The sequence below is a fragment of the Betta splendens genome, chromosome 24 (assembly GCF_900634795.4).
Source record: "Betta splendens chromosome 24, fBetSpl5.4, whole genome shotgun sequence".
In the NCBI taxonomy this organism is placed as follows: Eukaryota; Metazoa; Chordata; class Actinopteri; order Anabantiformes; family Osphronemidae; genus Betta; species Betta splendens.
In genome coordinates, this window is record NC_040901.2 from 13,719,459 (window position 1) to 13,731,575 (window position 12,117).

Consider the following 12,117-nt stretch of genomic DNA (forward strand, 5'->3'; position numbering starts at 1 on the left):
ATATTTCCACGTTCCTTGCCCAAAGCGCCGTGTAATGTGGTTCCATGCACCCCCACAGTGGAATGTACCATCTCCATCTCCTCGCATTTGCGGCGGGTGAATTTACAGAAGCGGCAAAGTTGTTAGTTCAGCGGCAGTTTTTACAAAACAGCGAGTGTCTTCGTTCGGCAGGAAAGTAGGTTCCTGTAAGATGCCTAGTTTGCGTTCATTGGCAGGAATAACATCATCACGTATCAATAAACGTAACTTACTGTCAGGTGTAACAGGTGTGCTGCTAGCTAATTGATGCTAAACGCTTACCGGCGTTAAACCTGCTACTAGTAACAGAACTAGACTAGCTTAAATACGCACTTCAGCTAAACGATGCTAGTAACAGACGTTTGTAAAGCGTGACTGTCTGTTGAATAATAAATGATATGGTCTTGTTTGATGGACTTTATGAAATCCAGAGGAAAGCCATGAATAAAACCCATTAGTTTGAAGTGAGTAATTTAAAGGAAATAATTACACTTAATGGGAGATTTGAGGGTATTGAAGGGTTACAATAATTTGTTTTGATTCATAATGCGAAATGTTTTCATTAAATTCAATCATATTGTTGTGTTTACACAGCTCTTCCAGTCCTCAGGTCTATAGTTGGATTCAGGCTTTTCTGAATCCCTGTTTTGAGTCTTGGAGAAATGAAGTAATGCAATAGTTTCCTAATAGCTTCCCTCTGACTTTTTGCATTTTTGTAGATCAACCGACAAAGGAATTTACTCTGCCTGCATCTGCGAGTAAAACCTCTATATCAGACCTGAGTCCAGATGTGGATTATGTTGTAACAATATCAGCATATGCAGGATCAGAGGAGAGTCTGCCCATCTCCGGCCAGATCACACGTGAGTCAGTGTCCCCTGTGTGTGCAAACTAGCACCAGACGTCCATCCAAACCCTGCTCAGGTTTCTTAGCTGGTCAGTGTTGGCAGCAAGAGGCCAACACCAAAAGTGACAACACCTGGAAATACAATATTTAGTGACCTCAGGATGAGATCGCCACTATGTGGTTTCACTGAAAGTCATTTCACTGCAGGTTTGTCAAACACAGATCACAGATTTTCATCAGTTTTCATCAGTTAAATGTTTAAAATTCCACTTCATTTTAATTTTTATTCTTAATCTTAGGAAAGGTAGATTTAATTTTGCACAAGGATAAAAACATCTGGACAGTTTTCAGTAATCAGGAAATTCAGCTGTTCAGCTGTAGCCTCATTTTGAAACTGCAACCTGCAGTTTCCAAAAGTAGCACAAGTAGCTGTTAAGATCCTCAGAATTGTCAGAGTTCTCTGCTCACTGTCAGGTTTGTCTGCTTGGCAATTCTGTGTACACTGGTGTAAGAAACCCTCTGAGCTTTGGAGACTTCCTGGGAATCTGTCAAGACCCATGACATCAATTCCTTAATTTCCCCATTTGAGAGCTAGTTTTTCACACATTTAATGTATGTGCAGCGATGAACTGTTGCAAAAGAAATGTCCAGTGAGACAAATACCATCATATATTGAAACAAAAAGAGTATAATTTGGTCCAACTTGAATGCTTGGCTCACAGGAACATGACATTACGTAAAGGATTTTTGAGGATACATTTAACAGAACATTGTGTGTTTTAATAACACACTTATGTTATTGCTTTTCAGTTGAGTCAAGTGGAGCTTCCAGAAAACCAGACTTATCAGATTCAGCCAGTAAGTTATTTTCTTCATTTGCATAGCTTTTCCTTTCCTGTTCAACTTGCTGTAATACCTCTTTGACTTCTTTACTATTGGGTGGTGTCCATCAGTGTGATCTCAGCAGAAAAGGGATCCTCCAACCACATAACGCGCCATTGTAAAGCTATAATCAAAATTAGGCTCTCATAAATCTCTAAAGTATTTGGTCATCGGCTTGAACCTGGGCCAGTCAATTATGCCAATGTGAGGTAAGCTGCACATGCTCAGTTGTAGGTTGTAGGTGGGGTTTAAGCCTGCCGGAGGAGCTGAGGGAGTGAGTTAAGAGCCCAACCCTAAAGTGCTGAGAGCAGTGGAAACCATTACAGATACTGATTTAAAAGAGTGCTTCCGCTGGTTCCCTGGACCCGTTAGGCAGACGATGACGAGCCTGCGCTGATTTTTCCTTGTTTTCATGAGAGGAAAAAAGGATTCAAAGGGAGAGACTCTGCCTAACAGTAAAATATAATTTTAGTTAGTGTAACGTGTGAACCTTTTACTAAGTAATTGAAAAAAATTCTTATCATTCATTAGTTGACATGAACCCATATTTGCTTTTTACAGAAGCGGTAATTAGCCATCTTAAGTAACAGATGCCTAGTATTTAAGAATATGCTAAAGTTGTTCTCATCCTCTTTGCTTCTCCACATCCTTTTACCTTTTTCCCAGAATGTCCTGTGAGTGCCATTGCAGATGTAGTGTTCCTGGTGGACGGCTCCTGGAGTGTTGGCAGAGTAAATTTCAAATACATACGCAACTTTATCTCTGCGGTGGTTAGTGCCCTTCAGATTGGTGAAGACAAAACCAGAGTTAGTGTGGTTCAGTACAGCAGCGACACTAGAACTGAATTCAACCTGAACGAACACCTGACGCGACCTGCACTGCTGCGGGCCATCAGTTCGCTTCCATACAAAGGAGGTGACACCAGGACAGGTACAATGATAATATGAAGTAATGTTTGTTTTTGTAGAAATTAAAGCTTTACGTGTCATACCAATAATTGTCATGCCCTATTTAAGAATATAGCAAATACCAATAATAGAAGAAAATTGGTTTAGGTTTGTGAATTATTTTACTTTATATGGAAATTAAGACCCATCTTGCAGAAACTTTCTTGCAGATAAATGGTACTTAAAGGTACTTTTAGACTAAAGTCACTGTGAAATGTACAGGTAATGCCCTCAACTACGTCCTGACTAACACTTTCACCGAGGCGGCCGGAGCCAGGGAGGGTCTTCCTAAAACACTGGTGATCATCACCGATGGCAGATCTGAGGATCCGGTGGAGATCTATGCCAAGCAACTAAGGAACAGGGGGGTGGAGATCTTTGTCCTTGGTACGAAGCCAGAACTAGTTTATTACATAGCACTTCTTACATTTTCCATCTGTATTTAATGCTTTCATCTGCTTGTAACAGAACCTGTGATGAGGTAATAACAGAACAAGGTTAAATTCCTACATCATTAACATTACAAGCGAGTGATAGCAGGTTTTATCTATGTTTATGCTCAGGCTACACTGTCAGACTTTCCACGTAATTAGATGATGGTGTTATAGAGAGGACTAGTTTTCCAAGGTCGTTTAAAAGTGAAGTGATAAGAATTTTACAGGTCATAATATTTCTATAGGAGTCACATGTCATTTGAAAGTCTAACACTTCATACCAAGATACTGTAATCCAATGAGAGCAGAGATAGAATTTCTAAATTAATTACCTATAATTATTATTAATAGGAAGTATTCCGATTATAGAAAATGGTAAATGGTCTGTAATGGTCAATGTAAAAAGTACCATCAAATATACATTCACTGAAACATGTTTTATATTTTTTCCTAGGTGTCCAACATGCCGACAGAGAAGAGATGAACTTAATGGCCTCCCCTCCTTTCAGTGACCATGTTTATAGTGTTGCCAAATTTGAAAATATCAAGAATGTGCAAAAAAAGCTTATTGATCGGGTGTGCACTGGCATCGACAATCAGCTTAATGTGGATGTGAGCGGAGAAGAAGGTGAGATGTGGTAAAAAGATGGCACTAACCCTATTGAGATTATTTTGTGTACATTAATGGCACAAATACCTGATTCTTATATTTTTTTATGTTGCAGTTGTTGAACCCGCCTCTAACCTCCAAGTCCTGGAGGTGGCCTCCAAGTCCATGCGGGTGTCCTGGGATGCCTCAATCGGGGACATTTCTGGATACAAGGTGCAGGTGATTCCCATGATTACTGGCAGCAGGCAGCAGGAGCTGTACGTGAGCTCCACCCAGACCACAGTGGTAGTCAGAGATCTTTCTCCAGATACAGAGTACCAGATCAGCCTGTTAGCACTGAAGGGTCTGACACCCAGTGAGCCCATCGTGGCCTTGCAGAAGACCGAGCCCGTTAAAGTGTCACTGGGTGAGTATAACATTCTTTTATTTTTACTTTTAATTTTCAATTTTTTTCACTGCATATTTTTATAGGAGCTTTTCAGCAGCTTTATAAGCATCTTGTCCATCAACTGAACGTTTTGTTTTCCCATCTAGAATGTTCTCTTGGCGTGGATGTTCAAGCTGATGTCGTACTTCTGGTTGATGGCTCCTACAGCATTGGCCTGGACAACTTTGCTAAAGTACGAGCTTTCCTGGAGGTGCTGGTGAACGCTTTTGTCATTGGGGCAGATAAGGTTCAGATCAGCTTGGTCCAGTACAGTAGGGACCCTCACACAGAGTTCTACCTGAACACGCACCATGACCTGAGTGCTGTGGTCAAGGCAGTGAGGAGTTTCCCGTACAGAGGAGGCTCTACCAACACTGGAAAGGCCATGACCTTCGTGAGGGAGAAGATCTTCCAGGCTAATCGAGGGGCTCGCACAAATGTTCCCCGTGTCACCATCCTCATCACTGATGGAAAGTCGTCGGATGCCTTTCGGGAGCCGGCAAATAAGCTCAGAAATGCAGACGTGGAGATCTTTGCAGTGGGCGTTAAGGATGCTGTAAGATCTGAGCTTGAGGCCATTGCCAATATGCCTACAGAGACCCATGTGTATACTGTGGAGGACTTCGATGCCTTCCAGAGAATTTCCAAAGAACTTACACAATCCATCTGCCTGAGAATTGAACAGGAACTTCGCAACATCTACCAGAGACGTACGTAAGACTGCTTTTATCCTCTATGCCGATGACAGTCTTCTTTGTTTTGTTGTTGCATTAGGATTATATAAAGATTTAATATGTGCTTAAATTTCCTCTGCTCATCAATTATTGGTTGTTTTCCCAATATTTCAGAACAACAATTTTGTTGTTGTTATTACTGGCAGTTGCTCACTTGGTAAACCTAAACCATATTGTAGCTTTAGCAGCAGAGCAGAAATTATTAGTTTGATTTTATTTAATATATTGAGCTAGTACCAATGTTGCAGTGTTGTTCAGTACAATACAACGCTAGTCCTGCTGTATATGAGCACTGTGTGGAACATCTGCAGTGATCAAAACAACATTTTAACAATTAATTACTACAGCATTCAGATGTAACTCTACCCAGTGCAAACCAGTACCAGCAGTCTTCCATATGCAGACAATTACTTTCATGTCACTTTTCCAAGAGCATCTTTTTCAACTGAACCCGCTTTTACCTCAATGTGTGAAACACATGTCCACCTTTTGATCTTTCAAGGGCAGGGAGAGTTCCTGCATGTGGAAACACAACTGGGTCACGTAGTGGTTGGTCTTAGCACTTGTTTAAACTTAGTTGGAGCACCAGATGACTCCTTTTATTATCACATCAGAACAATTCAAAACGTCAGGTGTTTTGTCCATCATGTGTCCATAAACAAATCCTGACTATGAAACGCATTCTTGGTACTGAAATCATCAAACCCCCTGAACATCTGGCAGTCAAGTTTAAACAAGTGAAATGAGTTACTTTCATTTGAAGCCGCTAGAAACTAAAAATTAATCGTGCTGCTTTACTTTGCCAAACTGAGCTTCCAGTGTAGAATGTGACTCACCAACTCTGATTATATAATTCTTATATAATAATGACTTTATGTCAACAAATAGAAGTGCACAGAAGCTTGAAAAAGAAGCCCAGCCGCAGCTTTCATCTCATATAATGAGTCAGAGAGCTCTCATAACGAGTCATTTCACAGCAGCCTTTACCATTCTGAAGGTCTGGCTTCACTGGCATCAGTATTTTTAGGTTCTTAGGTAATATTCTCTAAACTAAATAAAAACAATACTATATTATATAGTATATAGTATATATTTCTGTTCTATGTTAAAGGTTAGTCTAAAAAAGTGCATGTGGAAGAGAAGTTATTGTGTGAAATTATTGCAAAAACATCTTTACAATCAAAATCCTAATGAGTCAGATTTTGCTAAGATCTTAGTCAGCCTGGGAACTTACATATGTTTACTTGTGTTTGACTAATATTGGCTTTCCCCCACGCTCTCTACAGAACTAGTCCAGCCCAGAGACCTCACCTTCTCAGACGTTAGCCCCAGGAGCTTCAGAGCTTCATGGGAAATCGACGCTACAAATGTTGAGTCCTATTTGGTGAAGTTCAAGCCGGCTGATGATACAGATGGACATTACGTGTCTATCTCTGTGCCTGGGGACACGCTCACTGCCCTCCTCCCCCACCTCACTCCAATCACCCTCTACGAAGTCAACGTTTATGCTCAGTACGAGAAAGGGCAAAGCTTGCCTTTGAAAGGCTACGAGACCACATTAGAAGGTATTTATACTGAGTCAACACATTTAGCTTTTTATGTAAGCTACTGTATTTAACTGAATGAACACTCAAACACAACCTTGTTTGTTGTAGAGCAAGGCCCAGTGCGCAATCTGAGAGTAAATGAAGAGACAACAAACAGCCTCAGAGTGTCATGGCAGCCTGCTCCAGGAGCAGTCACACGCTACCGGTTGACCTATGAACCCGTAGGGGGCGACAGTTCGAGGTTGGAGGCGACCACAGTAGGCAGCGAGACAACTATTGTGCTCCAGAAGCTCCAGCCTCAAACCACCTACCGTGTTACTGTCACACCTGAATACCGGTCCGGACCTGGAGTGACACAGCAGACTGACGGCACCACCAAAGAAGGTAACTGATCTTTGAATCACTGCATTGCCTGGAGCGCAAAATGTCCACTTTTGTATCCTCCATTTACAGTGTATAATTACACTGTATAGATAGTCAAGCACTAACGATTAAAATAATTTACATACGAAGAGTCATCAGACACCAGGTTCATGAAAGTACATACTGTTCTCTGGAAAAGCTTTAGTTTATCATTTTAAATTTGCCCTAAAAGAGAATAGAATGTAGAATTTTCTAAGATAGCTATTTGAAGTGTTTTCCTGAGTGGGTTTCCTGATTTCTTTAGATGTAAGGGGTGATGTTGGAGAAGGTGGACACTATGATCAGTTAGTCTGGGTTTAGGACTGTTTTGCAGATGTTAGGACATTACCAGGAAGTTGTCAGTATATGTCCACACTACTGGATTCCTCTGACGCGCTCTGTCTTTGGGCCTTGGGCTGTGTCTGTTTTCCTGACCACTTTCTGTTGTTACTTTTTCCTTTGTCTCGTTCCTACATGTGGCTGTTGTGTCACAAAGACATGTGCCCATTGGGCTTTGTTCTTTGTCAACTTGGACTTCTATGGTTCTTTTGATCAAAATTTAGTTCATCTCTGTTGTCCGTATGAATTCACTGCAGAGTGATTACCTGTCCTTGAGTGCTACAGCTTCTTAAATCTGAGTAGTAATTAGGTCATTTGTTTAAATACTCAACAGATTCTAACAACAGTTTCCAAAATTATGCAGAATGAGCAAAATGACAGAAATCTGAAAATATGGGTTCTTCAAAATGTTGTAGTTTCATGCTGTCTTTCTATGTTTTGCTATGTTGAGACTGTTTAGGAATGTCAGTGAAGTCATCACCATCTGTCATTTGGTTTTGATTTGTATTGCAAAGTTGCCTGGGAGTGCCAGAGTCCACACACTCTTCACCCCAGTGGAAAGTGAACTCCCAGCCCTTAAGTGTCAGTACAACCACCCATCGAGCTCCTCATCAGGGCTGCGCTGCCTTAAAGGGAAAGGAATGGGAAACAGACAGAAGCAAAGAGTGCTGGGAAATTGGGTCAAGATGTTCTCAAAGGTGATAAACAATGATGAGGAAAAGTTGAATTAAATTAAAAACTTTTTTAGATTCTGGTTAATGCTGTTAGTCATTGTTTTGTTGGTAATTTGAGGACATTATCTTATGGAGAAACTTCTAGTGAGGGTGGTTGGGTTTAGCGTTGTTAGGGAGGGGTTATGTATGATTATGGACCTACAGCCACAGAGCTGAGGATGCAACTAGAGATAAACATGGCAACACCATTTGTTTATCAGTCAGTGTGTCCTGTTCACCTTCATCCTAGTTTACAGCTGCTTGTTGTCTGAGGTCATGTTTCTTTTAGTTTAGTTGGTTTATAAAAACAGACAGGATTAATCCCAGCTTGCACCTCTTTGACATGAAACACCCAGCTGCCTCTCAGATGGATTTATATTATTCTCCCCTTATGTTCTTTATAACTGTTTCTTCCATCATGATGTTTACCGTGCCATGACTATCTCAGAACTACAGTATGACTTGATACAATATCCTTGTTTCTGATCTTTGCCTCCTGTCCTGTGTTGCAATAGATGTATTGCACATAATAAGCTCTTTGCTCCATTTTTTCTGAGTTGCATTAGAGAAAAAAGTGGCTTTAATGTAAGCTGTGGTTTTGGATGGCAGGTTAAGACAAAGAGTCCAGTTGCCACTGAACAGAACCTTTGGACTAAACATGTTGCCGAAACTAAGCTAGATGTGACTATAATCATTCACATGTTGTACACAATCATGACAACTATATTTGCACTTCAGCGTACATGGGAGAATTTCCCAGGAAAAACAACCCAGGTGGCTCACAGTAAAACGTCATCACAATTTGAGAGCTCTTAGCCTCAAACAGCCACCAGGACATAACCACGGCTCCTTCAACCTGACCTGTTTGAGGCGTGTATATGGGGTTACAGTGCCCACAGCAGCCAGCCACAGAGGAGAAACAGCAAGACTGGACAGGAATGTAAGCTAGCGGGGAGCAGGGCTGTAGGAGAGGAGGAGCAGGGAAGACTTGACTCACTCCTGTCGCTGTCTCCTCTGTTTGTGCCTCTGTCTCCATGAAACCTTGTTTCATGCTGCCCGTCTTCCTCGTCTCCCATGGCTGTTTCCTCTGATGTTTGGTGTGTCGGGCACGTACTGGCACAGCCTGCTGTATTCCATCCACTGCGTTGCATTCATGGCCTGCTTTAGTGTTATTACTGGTAGGGCCTCAAGACATCCCTGGTTTTGGTCCACATCAGAGGCAGGAAGAAACCTGTTCAGATGTTTAATGAAGAACCCCGCTGGCTGCGCTGTAATCCCTCTTTTTATTTAAAATTTCACGTTATGCTTCAGTAGATCTAATAAAATAACATGATCAAATGTGAGCTACTGTAAATTGGGAAACATCCTTTTTGTAACTTGCTGGTTTTGGCAGTGTTCTGATCTTTTTGTGTACTTTTGTTCTGTTGTCAGTATTAGTGTTTTTCTGAACAATAGCACAGTAGAGCTAAATGTGGTTCATCTGCTCAGTTGTTTGACGCTAACATCTCCTGACCTGCAGCTGCAATTGTTGGAAGAACCCATCAGAGTTGACATTAACCAGGACCTCCTGATCCCAGGACTGTGAGATGGAAAAACTTATATAACTGTAGACACAGGGTTCAGGATTTGCCAGAGAGCAAACGTATTGTTAGATTGATGATCGTGCAGTTCTTATGTAATTCATTTCCATTGACCTCAAAATGTTTTTAAAATAACTAAACACTTGAGGTTTTAAATATAAAGATAATGTATTGACACTACGCAATCTGTTGTTTTCAGACTTTCCCTAGTTATTAGGAGTGACTTCTGAGGTCAAGGTTGGGAGGAGGTGGACATAAAGACATATACTATAGGTGGCGGTAGTGAATCTTTGGGCCAAAACACGTGATTAAATATTACAGTGGTGAGCTTGATACGTCTTATATAAAAGCACTGAAAAGTAGGGTAAAGGAGTAGGAGGTGTCGTCCAAACATGTCTTGAGATAAGGTTTTATTTTATGTCTGCAATTAAAGGAGTGTCTGACCGTCTGACTGCATTCCACTGCCTCCCTTCATCTGTGCTGTTTTCGTTGTAGTAATTTCTACATATCCACTGACAGTAATACTGCCTTTGTTCAATGGTTCAATTTTTCTCTCTCTTCACCTGGGCCACCTGTATAATAACTGCTGTCCTGCTATAAATGGCTGACATTAGATGTAATGTGTCAAGTGGCCAAGTTTACCCAACGTAATGAGCTGTGAACTTTCCACTGTGACCATAAGGCTCCTTCTCATCTGTGTGACAGATCAGAAGTAAAAAGCTTTGAAAAGCATAGACTGTTGCTAGAACTAGGTATTAGATGCTGCAAAGCCAAAGGATAGCATTTGTATGGAAGCTGACCAGTGCTTGTACAGGTTAAACAGTTCAGCAGGGGCATGAGTGAACGCTGTCATTCCTGCACCAAGCTGTCTGTGGAAAGACTCTAGTGCATTAAATCTGCTGTGGAAATTTAGCTCTGAATGTTTTAAGGATCTGCATCTGCAGAGCGCCAGACAGTCCGTACTCCATCTGATGTCTCTCTGTGGTTGGTAAGTTCAAAAGCATCCAAATTTGAATTCTGCCTTTGAGAGACAGTATTCCTTGAATCTGATTAAAATAAAAAAACACTGCAGCAGCCATGGAGAGCTCCCAGCTCCCACTAATGATGTCTGCTGTCATGTCTGAGCCAGTGGCTGACAACAGCTGAGCAGCACATCAAATATTAGCTCAAAATGCAACTATACTTATACAGTCAGCAAGTAAATGTAAACATGTTTCAGACATAGTTGAGTCTGGGAAAGGCTTGGCCTAAAGAAAGTTTGAGTAAAATATATAGCTTTATTAGTCAATTTGCACACATCTACGCATTAAATCAGTGAAGGCTGAATGAAGCTACTAATACTTTTAGTTTTAAGGATTTGCTTCTCAACATGAAAAATGAAACATTATTTTTCCTAACATGTTTTTTTTAAAGATTATTACGTTAAATTGTATTCTAGTATTAGAATTAAATTAGTTTCTTTCTGTTGTTATTTTTCTATTGTTGTGAGACAAATAGATGGTTCAGTTTCTGCCAGTTTTAGAAATGTTTACAGTTGGAAAAGAGGAATATTTTCCATTTTGCTAAAGAGCTGCATCAATTGGCAAAACCTAAAATAGTATAGTTTATTTCGAACTCGACTGCATAGCTGGGGTTGATTTATTGTGGTACAGTAATTTTCACATCGGATAAACAGCCTTTCCAGTGCCTCTTCTGGTCATGCTGTCATCAACCTTTCACCTCCTGCTTCTCTAAAATTATTCATAACCTTATTTATTTATTATTCTTAGAGCCTTAGAACGGGAGTTACAGAAGTGTTGCCACTAGACAAAATGTCTTCCGGCTAAAGGACTAATCCTCACTGATACGTTTATTTGTCAGTGATTTCTCTATTGTGTTTGAGAGTCACTAAGGAGTAACTCAGCTCCAACTCAACTTTAGGTGGCACACACAGAGTGAGGCTGTGTATTGGTGCAGTAAAGCCACCATGAGTGAGCAGGATCAAGAGGTCCGGTGACATCACCAACAGCCTCTACAGAGCCGTGGTCTCAGGAGCCACCAGGTCTTTTACAAGTGGAAATTGGACACCAACCAGAACATGCAAACCTCTCGGCAGTGAGAATCACAAAGCCAGATTGAACATGGATGAGCCATAAAAGTATGAACTCATTTAACCTCTACCAATGCCATTAAAAGGCTAGAGTTTGGGGTGAAAAAGCTTCTGCTCCTGGTCCAAATCAAAGCTGGTGCTGGTTGCGTCATGGTGTGGCCGTGCACAGCTACTTCTGGAAATGGCTCATTGGTCTTTATCGAGGATTTTATTGATGACCATCAGCACAATGAATTCACAGACGTGAAACACTGAGCCTGAGAAAGGGACTGGTAAAACTAATGCCAAATTATTCACAAACCAGCTCCTGCTTTAAATAGAAATAATGGCCAAAGCTACAAAAGTAAGTACCCAGACATAAAAATGTATTTTTCAGTTAGGCTGTCAAACATTTCAAGGTTCATAACATCTTGAAGAAACAAACAAGAACGTTTGGGTACCCACATATTTAACTGGAGACCAGCTAACAAAGTGAACCCGTAGGGAGAAAGACTGTGGCAATCGCTGGATAAAATGAAGCAGTTTCCTAAAACCCTGTGATGTCCCTT

At 41.0% G+C, this 12,117-nt stretch overlaps 1 protein-coding gene across 7 annotated transcripts in view; it reads left to right on the forward strand.

Moving 5' to 3' along the window:
- Positions 1 to 12,117, forward strand: part of col12a1b (collagen, type XII, alpha 1b) — a 63,512-nt gene that overhangs the window by 4,226 nt on the left and 47,169 nt on the right. For all 7 annotated transcript variants that reach the window (XM_055506298.1, XM_055506302.1, XM_055506297.1 and 4 more), the window contains exons 4-12: positions 738 to 881; positions 1,676 to 1,723; positions 2,414 to 2,677; positions 2,917 to 3,081; positions 3,583 to 3,756; positions 3,854 to 4,144; positions 4,273 to 4,875; positions 6,186 to 6,464; positions 6,555 to 6,830. In XM_055506298.1, the coding sequence (XP_055362273.1) occupies positions 738 to 881; positions 1,676 to 1,723; positions 2,414 to 2,677; positions 2,917 to 3,081; positions 3,583 to 3,756; positions 3,854 to 4,144; positions 4,273 to 4,875; positions 6,186 to 6,464; positions 6,555 to 6,830 (2,244 nt within the window). The remainder of the gene's footprint in view (positions 1 to 737; positions 882 to 1,675; positions 1,724 to 2,413; positions 2,678 to 2,916; positions 3,082 to 3,582; positions 3,757 to 3,853; positions 4,145 to 4,272; positions 4,876 to 6,185; positions 6,465 to 6,554; positions 6,831 to 12,117) is intronic.